Source organism: Phascolarctos cinereus, unplaced genomic scaffold (genome assembly GCF_003287225.1).
Source record: "Phascolarctos cinereus isolate Bilbo 61053 unplaced genomic scaffold, phaCin_HiC Scaffold_4;HRSCAF=312, whole genome shotgun sequence".
In the NCBI taxonomy this organism is placed as follows: domain Eukaryota; kingdom Metazoa; phylum Chordata; class Mammalia; order Diprotodontia; family Phascolarctidae; genus Phascolarctos; species Phascolarctos cinereus.
In genome coordinates, this window is record NW_027555847.1 from 717,596,533 (window position 1) to 717,609,415 (window position 12,883).

The 12,883-nt window shown below is 51.6% G+C and overlaps 1 protein-coding gene across 1 annotated transcript; it reads right to left on the bottom strand.

Annotated features, from left to right (window-relative positions):
- Positions 1–211: 211 nt before the first annotated feature.
- On the bottom strand, positions 212–12,537 carry RASL10A (RAS like family 10 member A). Its single transcript, XM_020996453.2, has 3 exons — positions 12,187–12,537; positions 5,570–5,694; positions 212–1,440 (listed from the first exon to the last, which is right to left on the bottom strand). The coding sequence occupies exons 1-3, from the start codon at positions 12,508–12,510 to the stop codon at positions 1,170–1,172; spliced, it is 720 nt and encodes a 239-aa protein (XP_020852112.1). The 5' UTR covers positions 12,511–12,537; the 3' UTR covers positions 212–1,169.
- Between the last annotated feature and the right edge of the window lie 346 nt (positions 12,538–12,883).

Below are 12,883 nucleotides of genomic sequence, written 5' to 3' on the forward strand. Positions count from 1 at the left end.
CTTGCCAGACTTGCTTCTCGTCCACCTCCAGAAGGGAAAGACCCCCAGGCTGGGCGATGTTGCCTTTAAGGGATCATATTTTTAGCTAGAAAGAACCTCCTTTGTTTTACAGTTGAGGAAAGTGATGCTCAGAGAGCGGAGATGGAACATTGTTTGGTTCTCGTGGGGAAGGCCACCAGTAACCTGGCGAGGCCTCTGAAGAAAGCAACCAGCAAAGTGAAGAGCCTGGAGTCCATGTCATAGGAGAACTCTCTGGGGTGGCCCCTAGGTGGCACCATAGTGGATAGAGCACTGGCCCTGGAGTCAGGAGGACCTGAATTCAAATTCAGCCTTAGATATTTATTAGCTGTGTGATTTTGGGCAAGTCACTTAACCCCGATTGCCTCAAAAAAATATTCAAATCAATAAGAGGGCTATCTGAAGAAACTGGGCTCGTTTAGTGCTGGGTGGTGGCTGCAGTGGGGGCCAGATGCCAGAGCTGCAGGGGAGCAGAACCCTCAGCCGTGGCTGAGCGTTGCACTGCAGGAAGAACTTTCTGATAGTCGGGGCCATCCCAAAGTAGAATGGGCTGCCTCGAAAAGGGCTGGTTTCCTCCTCCCTGGGGGTCTCCAAGCAAAGGCTGTGTGACTGTGGGTTTGGGGATGCCCCAGTGCGGGTTCCTTTCCCAGGATTCTCTCTGATATGGCTTGGTGACTCCTGGCTCTGGACTCAGCTAGTGTCACAGAGCAAGAAGCGGTTGGGGAGGGACTCCAGCTTACACCATCCAGAGCCGTCATCCTTCCTGGTCTGAGCCACAGCCCCCAGTCCATCCCACCCCAGAGATGGAGCTGGGCCGTCTCCTCTTTATTCGGTCAGCTTTGGCCCTGAGCAGGATAGACTAGCCCTTGGGGGACACATGTGGGGTCACCCTCCCAAGCCCTGGCGTCAGGGTCCTTTGTGCTGCGCAGGAGCCCTCCTGCCCTAGCTGGGGCCTTGCCTTGGCCCTTGCTGTCCCATCTGGGGAGGGTCTGGATGCTGGGTTCCCCTTTGCCAGCTTCCCCCTCCCCAACTCCAACAAAGGACATGGCCTAGAGCGAGTCTAGGGTCTCCCAGCAGAAAGTGCATCCAGATGGGGCTTCCCTGAACCAGGAAAGTCTCTGGGAACCAGCACGAGAGAGTCCACGCTGCAGTCACATGAGGCTGCAGCGATGGGGGTGCAGCGCGCCCTGCAGGCGGATGGCTGGGTGGCTGTGCTTGCAGCCCCTAGCTAGGACACTGCTTAGCAGCTCCTTGAAGAGCAGAACCACGTGCCAGTTGTACTTAGCCGAGCACTCCATGTAGCCGCATTTCCAGCTCTTCTTCACCAGCACAGCCAGGGCCCTCCGGGGGCTGAAGCGCTGTCGTTGCTGGTCTCGTTTGTTGCCCACTACGATGATGGGAGCCTCTGGTGCTCCTGCTGGCCTGCAGGGGGACAGGAGAAGGTAGGTGGGAGCCTGTGACGATGCCCTTCCTGTCTGTGCTTAGGACACTCCGGGGAGGACGGTTGCCCCCGGGGGGGGGAGGAGCCTTGCTAGGGTGTCTCCAAGAATCGTGGGATCACAAATCTAAATCTGGAAAAGACCTAGGCATCCAATTAATTAGCACAGTGGCTAGCCATCCAGGCCTGGAGTCGGGAAGACCTGAGTTCAAATCTGGTCTTAGTAGCTGTGTGGCTTTGGGCAAGTCACTTAACCTCTCTTTGACTCAGTTTTCTCAACTGTAAAATGGGGATAATATAGCACTTACCTTGCAAGGGTGATGTGGGGATCAAATGAGATAATATTTCTAGAGTGCTTAACACAGTGCCACTATTATTATTATCCCAGAGGACATCTGGCACAGCCCACTCATTTTATAGAGAAGGAAACTGAAGCCCAGAGAAATTGTTCAAGATCACACAGCTTTTTTTTTTTTTTTGGGTGAGACAATCAGGGGTTATGACTTGCCCAGGGTCACACAGCTAGTAAATGTCAAGTGTCTGAGGCTGGATTTGAACTCAGGTCCTCCTGACTTCAAGGCCAGAGCTCTATCCACTGCACCACTTAGCTACCCCTACACAGCTATTTTTTGAATCAAAGTAAGGATGTGAACCGCTAGGAAGGAGTGTGGTATGATGGATGAAGAACTGGCCTCAGGGGGCAGCTAGGTGGCTTTGGATTCAGGAGGACCTGAGTTCAAATGCGGCCTCAGACACTTGACATTTACTAGCTGTGTGACCCGGGGAAAGTCACTTAACCCCCAATTGCCTCACAAAAAAAAAAAAAAGAACTCTGGTCTCAGAGACAGGAAGACCCAGGTTTAAATTCCACTTACATATACTGGCTATGTGAGCTTGGGAGAATTACCCAAGTTCTCTGTGCTCCAAGTCGTAGAGAAGGCATTGATAGGCATCAGTGGAGGGAGCTTGCACACTCGGGAGTTTCCACAGCTCTAAGTCCTCATCCCCAGCCTCTAAACTCCCCCCATTACACTCGGGTTCCCAAGCTCCTGGCCCCCGTTACCGTCCTGACGAGAGGATTAGAATAACCGATTAGCATCTGGAAAGAGCCTTGGAGTCCAACCCCTTGATTTTACAGGTGAGGAAAATAAGACCCGAGTTGGGTAAGTGCCAAAAGTCACATAGGGACTAGGTGGTATGGTGCATAGAGTGCTGGGTCCAGAGTTAGGTTTCAAATCCGGCCTCAAACACTGGCTGTGGGACCCTGGGCAAGTCCCTTAGCCCTGTTTGCCTCAGTTTCCTCATCTGTAAAAGGAGCTGAAGAAGGAAATGGCAAACCACTCCAGGATCTCTGCCAAGAAAACTCCAAATGGGGTCCCAGAGAGTTAGACAGGACTGAACAACTGGGTGGCAGAGCTGGGATTCTCGGCAGCACCCCCTTGTGGCAGTGAGAGGAAGCACTCTCCACCCAGGGGAGAGTAGCCTTCACCCAAGCATCCTTGAATGAGGGTGCACTAAATTGTTGAAGTGACCAGCCACCTTCGTCCACCGTCTATGGTCTACAGGGGCTGGTGCTAGTAGGTCTGAACAGGAGAGTAAAATGGTGGCAAGGCTGCCTGGTATAATAGAAACTAAGTTGCAACTGCACTCAGTCAGAGGGCCTGGCTTTGAATCCTGGCACTGTCGTATGCTGTCTGTGTGAGCTTGGGCAAATAACTTCAGTTTTCTGGGCCTCAGTTTCCTCCTCAGTAAAATGAAAAGGTTCTAGCTCTAAGACTGAATGAGCCAAAGAAGGCCCCAGGGCAGAGCTGACTCCCTAGATGCTTCACTGACCTGTGGAACTCTGGGAAGAGTCCTGAACTTTGGAGCCAGAAGACCTAGGTTGAAATTCTGCCTCTCTCACTTTTGGATTATTGTATTCCAAGCTCTCCCCTCCTGTATAGTGGCGGACACTAAATCTTTCGTGAACCTCTGGTTCCTCAGTAGCTGAATTTCTTCTTTCCAGCTGCTAGTAGTATTTTTTCTTTGACCTGGGAGCTCTGAAATTTGGCAATAATATTCCTAGGAGTTTTTATTTGGGGTTTTTTTTTCAGGAGGTGACCAGTGGCTTCTTTCAATTTCTACTTTGCCCTCTGATTCTAAGAATACCAGGCAGTTTCCTTTTATGATTTCTAGAAACATAATGTCTAGGGTTTTGTTTTTGTTTTTGTTTTGTCATAGCTTTCAGGTAGTCTGATGATTCTTAAATTATTTCTCCTCAATCTGTTTTCCTGGTCAAGTGTTTTTGATTTGAGATACCTCACATTTTCTCCTTTTTTTTCAGTCTTTTGACTTTATTTTTAATATTTCTGATGTCTCATGGTGTCATTTGCTTCCATTTGTGGTCAATTCTAATTTCCAGGTTGTTATTTTCTCGGTTAAGATTTTGTATATCTTTGTTCCAACCTGCTAATTGTCTTTACATAAATTTCTTCCATACCTCTCATTTCTTTCCCCATTTTTCCTCTACCTCTCTCATTTGTTTTTTAAACAAGTCATTTTTTTAGCTCTCTCTTTTTTAAAAACTCCTCCAGGAATTCTGGTTGGATTTGTGCCCAAACTGCATTTTTCTTTACAGATGTTTTTGAGTCATTCTCTTCTTTCGGATTTGTTTCTTAAGTTTCACTGTCTCCATAATTGCTTTTTATGATGGGAGCCTTTTTGTTTCTTCATTCTTTGAGCCCACTTCTTGACTTTGGACTTGATGTTAGTGGTGAGCTCTGTAGGGGGTGGGGATTTCTGGCCTCAGCTGCTGAGCATCTTCTGCTTTCACAGCTAAGGTTGGGGGCCTACAAGCTTTTAGTGCCCTTAAAGGGGTGTGATCCAAGGCGAAGTCTGCTTCCTGTCCTCCTGATGTGAGCTCTGCATGTTCCTGACACAGGTTTGGGTCTGTTGGCTTGTCCCGGGTTGGGACTCGGCCACTTGGGAGGTTCTGCGGGTTCAGAGTGTCTGACCTGCCAGCTCCCCATTGGCCTAGGATTCCTGCTCTGGGTATTTCACTGCGGACTGTGTTGGAGGCTAGACTGAGTCCCCTCCCTGCTTCTGAGATGAACCCAGAGCGATGCTTCTGTTGTCTTCTGAACCTGTTCCTTACTCAGTAAACAGCCAGGGCCCAAGACTGCCACCACCCCTAGGTGCAGACCTCTTTCTCCCCACCCCCACCCCGTCTGACTCAGAACTTGGGAGTGGGTGGCAGAACTGCCCAATGGCTCCACTCCTCCACCCTGCACCGGTTCAGGGGTGCTCTGGGATCTCTTCCTGCTCCTCTGCTTCCTGCCCAGCTGCTGGTCTCAGCTCTCTGTCAGTTCCTGGGCTAGAATGCGCCATGCGTGGCCCACTCCTGGCCAGACCCTGTCCCCAGTATCTGAAGACCTCTTTGTCTCTTTAAGCCTTGCTGGGCTAGAAAAATGACTCCCTGTGACTTTTTCTTGGCTTTCCCAAACGGGTTTCAGTCTGTGCATTTTCTAGATCTTTGTGGGGGAGGCTGGGTGGGAGAGCCAGGCTGTCTTTCCTGCTACTTTCTATCTTGACTCTGCCTCCACTTGCTTCCTGTGTGACCTTGAGACAGGGGGGCCCGATGGGGAAAGCACTGGGTCTGGAATTCAAGGATCTGGGGTTCAAACCTGGCCTCTGACATTTGTTACCTAGCCCCCAGGCTTCAGTCTCCCCAGCTGTAAAATGAAGGGAGTAGATGGCCTCTGAAATCCCTTCTAACTGAATCTGTGATGCTAAGTCACTTACCCTCCATGGGCCTGTGGAAAGAAAAGGTCAGGGTAGAGGGTCCCTGAAGTGCCTTCAACCAAGGGGGCCGGCAAATCCCCCCTGTTCTAGCTCCTAGGAACGCACCCAGACCTGGGGAGGAGCTCTAACGATGGTAATCCTAGTAGCTGACTGTTACCCAGATGCTTGAGTTTTGCTGAGCTCCCACACACATGATCTCACTGGAGTAAGGTGGGCAGGCTGCGGGGTGTCGGGTCCAGGCGGGGTGACCTGGCCTGGTCTTCGCTGGTCCCCGCACTGGTCCTCCCCGATGTCCTCATCCCATCCCAGCCTGGGGGCTCCCCAGCCTCTCACCGGTTCTCTGCAATCTGCTGCCTCAACACTTTGACGTAGTCGAAGCTGTCGGGGCTGCAGATGTCGTAAACCAGGACGAAGGCGTCCATGTCCTGCAGGCTCCAGTCCTTCAGGTCTGGCAGCTCCTGAGGCGGAAGAAGGAGAGAGAGGGTTAGCTCCAGCCTGGAAGGGATTCTGTCTATGGCGGGGGCCAGGTGCGGGAGGAGCAGGGAGAGAGTGTCTGTCTCTCAGTGGCCACTAGAGGGCATCCACAGCTTCCCTGTCTGGAGACCAGGCAGGCTGCTTCTGGAGTCTGAACGGGTTTACAGATTTAGGGTTGGTCCTCAGAAGTCATCTCTACCCCCCATATCACAGAAGAGAAACTTGAGACCCTGAAAAGGGGAAGTGGCTTACCAAGGTCACACAGACAGCAAGAAGCATTGTAAGATCTTAATCTAGGTCCTCAGACTAATCTAGCTCTCTATTAACAAGTCATGAGCAGAGAAAGTATACCTGGCATCTAGCATGATTGACCTGAACTTGGGTAAAGCAGAGCCTGGGACTGGAGGAAGACCACCGGGTCCTGGCACCCCCAAGGAGCCATCCCTCTCCCTGTCTGAAGGGGCTCTGGGGGCTGGAGATCAAATGAACAGGCCCTTGCTGATCCCCCTCTCTGATGCTTGGAGCCCCCTGGCCCAGCTTCCAAGAGCATCTTGAGAAAGACTGTCAGCTGCCCACAGGGGAGACCCTGGGATGGACATGGGCTTTAAGCCCAGACCCAAAGTGAGTCCACAGACTGAGCCCTTAGTCAAGTCATAGAATGAACTCTGACTTTGTCTGTAGACTGACCCCTGCGTCTTGGTGGCAGGCTAAACCCCGACCCTGGCTCCAAGCTGCCCCTGACCTTGTCCATAGACTGAGCCCCAGACCCTGGTCCAGACTGACCTCTTAGCTGCACCCAGAGCCTGGGCTGACAAGGTCCTCCCCTGGCAGGGCCCCAGTAGCCCCCAGTGGACACAGGAAAGCCCTAGATCACTAAAGCAACACCATATTTCTCTGGGCACAAACACAAACACGCACAGACATTCAGTCATGCAGCAAATATTTATTGCCTCGCTGCTCTGGGCTGGGTGCCTATAGGGAGGGACTGGGGAGAAGTGGGGGCCAACCAGGACACCCAGAAGGAAACCCAGGCCTGCTCCAGCCATCAGAAAGGCCTGAAAAGGGACTGAGCAGCTCCATTGGCAACTTCCCCACTTCTGGGAACAGTCCCTGGCCCTGGAGACCAATTTAGCTTTTTCCAATGGGGCCTAAAATCAGAGGCCCTGGCCTCAGATCCCCACTCTGACCCTCATTCTCTGGGTCATTCCATCTGGGCCTCACTTTCCTCCTCTGTAAAATGGGGAAGTTGGTTGGGATGAGCTCAGAGTTCCCTTCCAGATTTAAATCTATGACCCTATGACAGAGTTCAAATCCTGTTTTCTGCCTGTTTTAACCTTGGGGCAAGTCACTTCATGACATGGGCCTCAGTTTCCTCATCTGCAAAATGAGGGAGTTGGTGGCTTCTGAGGTCCCTTCCGGCTCTAGATATAGGATCCAAGGCTCTACCTACTAGGCCACACTGCCCTTCTTTCAGAGAATGAGAAATTAAAGCCCTAATTGAGGGAGGCACTTGCCGAAGCAGCCTGACTAAGCAGCGATGACACCAGATAGGAAATGCTTTCCAATACATCACAATGCTTCCCTGCAGAGGACTGGAGACTTGGGGAGGGGGTCTTGATCCTCATTTCCCTTGGCCCAGAGGATCTTTTCTTTGCTCACCATCTACTCCCCTGGTACCAGGGTCGGGGATTGGTTGTGAAAGGCCTAGAGAATACTTTGATAGTCCTCTAATTGCTCCCCCAGCCATTATCTCATTTGATCCTTGTCACTGGCCTATGAGCGACACCGAACAGGGAGTGCTGTCTCCATCGGGCAGATGTAGAAACTGAGACTCAAGTCTGTTGAACTGACTTCCCCACGAGAGTCACAAAGCTAGTGGCAGATCTGGTTTAGAAAGCAGGTTCTTGATCAGAAACCCAACGCTCTTTGCACCCCTGAACTTTAATTTCCCCTTCCCCAGAGCACATCCTGTTCCCTTCTCTGACCCGACTGCTCCTTCTGGCATCTTCATTCTCTTACTTATCTTATCAATCTCTGGCCACTGCCTGCTTCCCTGCCACCTACAAATACATTCATGTCTCTCTCATCCTCAGAAAACTCTCACTTGATCCATCTGCCCTGGCTATCATCCTATGCCTCTCCTTCCTTTTGTGGTTAAATTCCTTGAAAAGGCCATCTACACTCAGTGCCTTCATTTCTCCTCTCACTCTCTTCTTGAATTTCTACAATCTGGCTTCTGATCATATTGTTCTACCAACACCAATCTCCCCAAATTTACCATTGATCTCTAAGCTGCCAAATCCGATGGCCTTTTTTCAATCCTCAACCTCTCTACAACCTTTGATGCTATTGATCACTCTCTCCTCCTTGATACTCTCTCCTCTTTAGGTTTTCAGGACACCCTTGTCTCCTGGTTCTCCTCCTATCTATCTGACTGCTCCTTCTCTGTCTCCTTTGCTAGATCCTTCTCCAGATCATGCCCTCCATGCGTAGGTGTCCCTCGGGGGTTCTGTCCTGGGCCCTCTTCTTCTTCTATACTATTTCTTTTTTTTCAATTTTTTCAATTTTTATTTTTATTTGGCTAGGTAATGGGGTTAAGTGACTTGCCCAGGGTCACACAGCTAGTGTTATGTGTCTGAGTCCTGATTTGAACTCAGGTCCTCCTGACTCTAGAGCCAGTGCTCTATCCACTGCACCACCTAGCTGTCCCTCCCTCTATACTATTTTACATGGTGATTTCATCAGTTCTTATGGTTTCTATTATATTTCTGCTTATGATTCACTAACCTTTCTCTTGACGTTCAGTCTTACATCTCCAACTGCCTTTCAGACATTTCTAACTGGATGTTCAGTAGATATCTTAAACTCAACATGTTCAAACAGAACTCATTAGCTTTCCCTTAAACCAGGGGTGGGGAGCCTGCAGCCTCAAGGCCACATGTGGCCTTCTATGTACTTGGATGCAGCCTTTCGACTGAGTCCAAATTTTACAGAACAAATCCTTTTATTAAGAGGATTTGTTCTGTGAAGTTTGGATTCAGTCAAAGAGCCACACTTGAGGACCTAGAGGGCCACATGTGGCCTTGAGGCCGCAGGTTCCCCACCCTTGCTAAACCCTTCCCATCTCCTATATTCCCCATCTTCCCAGTCCCTCAGCCTCCCAACCTAGGAGTTATCCTGGATTCCTCACTATCTCTCCCAGATCCAATATGGTGCCAGGGCCCAAGAATTTCACCTCTAGCATCTCTCATCAATCTTGCCTCTGCATTATCTCTCATCAGTTTCACTTCTGTAAGATCTCTCATCAATTTCACCCCTACAGTATTTCTCATCAGTTTCACCTCTGTAAGATCTCTCATCAATTTCACCTCTGCAGTATCTCTCATCAGTTTCACCTCTAGCATCTCTCATCAGTTTCACCTGTGCAGCATCTCTCTGTGTCTCTCTGTCTGTCTCTGTCTGTCTGTTTCTCTCTCTCTCTCTCTCTCTCTCTCTCTCTCTCTCTCTCTCTCTCTCTCTCTCTCTCTCTCTCTCTCTGTCCAATATGCCCCCTTCTCTCCTCTGACACGGTTTCCCCTCACCTGCCCCATGCAAGCCCTCATCACTTCATGCCTGGACTATTGCAATAACCAGCTGGTGGGTCTGCTGGCTTCAAGTTCCTCCCCACTCCAGTCTGTCCTCCATTCAGTCACTAAAGTGACCTTCCTAAAACATAGATCTGACCATGTCACCTCTCCTACTCAACAAACTCTAGTGGTTCCTTATTGCCTCCAGGATAAAATACAAAATACAAATGCAATAACACAAAATCCTCAGTTTGTCGGCCCCCTCCCACCTTGCCAGTCTTCTCACACCTTACTCCCTCACATGTCCTCTTCGATCCAGAGACGCTGGCCTCCTGGCTTTTCCGCAACAAGACCCTTCATCTCTTGGCTCTGCTGTCTGAACCACTCTCCTCCACTCTGACCACTGACCTCCTGGCTTCCTATAAATCCCAACTAAAAGCCCACCTTCTACAGGAAATCTTCCCCAACCCCTCTTAATTCTCCTGCCTCTACTCTACATTTTGTTTCCTCATGGTCTCCTCTGTTAGATTTTGAGCTCCTTAAGGGGCAGGGACTATCTTTTGCCTTTCTTTGTGTCCTCAGTGCTCACACAGTGCCTGGCACATAGTAGGTGCTTAATAAATGTTGACTAACTCTGGGCCCCCAACCAAGAAATGAATAAAGCAATAAACAAGCAGTTATTAAACATCTTCCCATGTGCCAGCTCCTGTGCTAGGCAATGGGGATACAGAGGTGGGTATCAATTGACCAGCAAGCAGTTATTAGGCATCTGTGATGGACAAGAAACCATTCTAAGCACTGAAGACATGAAGATAAAAGTGAGATAGTTCCAGCATTCAAGTCACTTTCAATCTACTGAAAACCAAGAGAAAAAAAACCCAAGGAATTTTTTCTGTTTCTGAAATATGTGCAGAAACCCAACAAGGGCTGATGGGGGAAATCCCAAGAATGTGGCCCTTGCAACTTCCTTGAGGGCAGCAACTTCTTTTTTCTTTTTGGTGAGGCAGTTGGGGTTAAGTGACTTGCCCAGGGTCACACAGCTAGTAAACGTCAAGTGTCTGAATCCAGATTTGAACTCAGGTCTTCCTGACTCCAAGGCTGGCATCCACTGTTCCACCTAGCTGCCCCAAAGCAATCTTCTCTTGACTAAACTTCCTATCACCCTGAGGGCCTGGGACAGTCCTCTGCATACAGCAAGTACTTAATAAATGAATCTCTAGTTCTGCTGTCCTCTCACTACTCTGCCTACTCACCCAGTGGTCCTCCTCCCAGGTGGTTGGTCCTAGCTCTGCCACACAGCGATGGCTCTACCAAGGTGGGATTTGAGGGGCCTCAGAGAGTCCTTCCTGTCCCCAAGTATCTCCTCTACTTTCTGTTAGAGTGCCTGAAATCCCACCGTTAGAGCTTCATGCCTTTGAGTTTTTCCTGGAGCTGCATGAAAAGCCCTGGGCCCAGGGAGCAGAAAGGCAGTTGGGAGTGGATGGTGATCTGAGATCTTTTCCAATTTTTTCAATCTGTGTTCTAAGATAGGGACCCTTTGCCTTTGGTAGGCCGTGGACCCCTTAGGCAGTCAGTCCTGGGCCCCTTCTCAGAATCATGTTTGCAAATGCATAAAATGCAATACAGAGAATTGCAAAAGAAACCATTATATTGCAATAAAGATGATATTTGTTTTCCAAGTTCACAGACTTTAGGAACTCCCAGTTAAGAAGTCCGATTTTAAAGGTTCTTCAGGCATTGACATTCTCTGTTCCACATCCCTTTCAGGCTCTCCATTCTCTGGTCTAAATTCTAAAGTCTCTTCCAACTCTGATATTTGGAGGTACCTCTCACCTCTGGTATTCTCTGTTCCAAGAATTCTCCTAACTGTGACAAGCTATGTTCTAAACACTACCCCTCACCCCCACCCCACATGTTCCTCAGGGGAGCAGAAAGTGACGGGGACTTCAGCTGTTCCTCTCCCTCCCCACCCCAAACCCAGACCTTTGAAATGACCCATAATTATGAGCAATAATGGAAAAGGCATTCTGTAGTCAAGGCAGTTGGCAGGAGCGTGTGTGAAGGGGGTGGGAAGAGAAGATAAGTGAAGGGGATAGAATGCTGGGCCTGGAGTCAGGAAGACCTCAGTTCAAATTTGACTTTCAGACGCTTAGGTGTGTGGCTCTGGTCAAGTTATTTTACCTCTCTCTGCCTCTGTTTTTTCTCACCTGTAAATGGAGATCCTACATGCCAGGATTGTTGTGAGGGTCAAATGAGATATTTGTTAAAAGTGCTTAACAAGCTTCCTGGCACAACGCAGGCAATATACATATATGTTTATTCCCTGTCTTTCTGCGAGCCTGTGACCTGCTCAGCCCAGTCCTCAGAGAGTGCCTTGCTGTGATCTGTGCTTCCAGAGATGGGCAGACAGAGCCCAGGAGGGGAGTACAGACGGCACAGGCTCCCCCAAGGTGGGCGCAGAGGACACACACAGCATTTACAGACCACACACTCTAGCGCACCACACATGAGCTGGACCCAGAATCATGTGCAAAGGCAGGGTCCCAGGCAGCACACAGACATCACAAAGGATGCAGACATACAGGACACGTGCTCCTACTTGAGGCTCTTAGATAGACTGTAGCACAGCCTGCCCTCCCAGAAGATAGACAGAGACTTCCTAAGGACTCCTGGCACCCCTCCCACCCTAGCCTAAGCTCTCTCAGGAATGGGCTCAGAAGCATCCTCTGCCCCTAGCCTACTGCAGCCTATACACAGCATGCCAGTCTCCCCCAGCCGGGGCACACGCATGCTCCCTGACCCCTCATCTCAAACACACAAAGCCCCCCAACCCTGGCACATGCCTGCCCCCGACCCCCAGCGTTGCCCTCGACCCCCCCCCCGGCCCAGGGCCAGGCAGGGCTCACTCACCTGGAGGCCCCCGTCCCCAGCCGAGGAGGCTGCGCTGGTGGCGGCCGAGGCCGCGGCCGAGGAGGCAGAGGCGCTGCTGCTGCTGGCGGCCGAGGCTGCGGCAGCCGCGGGGGCGGCCGCGGGGGCTGGGGCCGGGCCGGGCCCGCCGTCGCTGATGCTCAGGTCGTATACGGCGCCGTTGAGCAGCACGGCGGGCCGGTAGAGGCGGCGGGCGGCCGTGGGCCGGTGCCGCTCGGGGAAGTCCCCGTACAGGAACTGCCGGATGATGGCCGTCTTGCCCACGCCTGACGCGCCCAGCACTGCCACCCGCAGGGTGCCCCCCATGCCCCGCCCGCGCCCGGGCCCTGGGCCCCGGCGGCCCCGGCCCCGGGGCGCCGCATGGGCCGCTCAGGGCCCCCCCGGGCTGGCCCGCTCAGGCTGCCCGCCCCCGGGCTCATGGCCCCCCCGCCGCCGCATCCGGGGCTCCGGCCGCCGGCCCCCGCCCTCGAGACGGGCAGGCGGACAGACCACCCCCCCCGGGCACAGACAGATGGTCAGACTCCCTCTCACGGATAGATGGACAGACTCCCCCCCTCCCCCAGCACGGACTGATTGGACAGACCTCCTTCCCGCACGGCCGGATGACCTCCCGTGCGGATAGATGACAGACCCCTCCACCTCCCGCACCCTCACAGACAGGTGGACACCCTCCCCCCAG

Bases quoted from the DNA above. Each gene is read 5' to 3' on its own strand.
- RASL10A (XM_020996453.2), bottom strand. From the start codon at position 12,510: ATGGGGGGCACCCTGCGGGTGGCAGTGCTGGGCGCGTCAGGCGTGGGC. The intron at 5,695-12,186 runs GTGAGTGAGCCC...CTTCCGCCTCAG, and splicing joins CTGGGGACGGGGGCCTCCAG to GAGCTGCCAGACCTGAAGGA. The intron at 1,441-5,569 runs GTGAGAGGCTGG...GTCCCCCTGCAG, and splicing joins CAGCAGATTGCAGAGAACCG to GCCAGCAGGAGCACCAGAGG.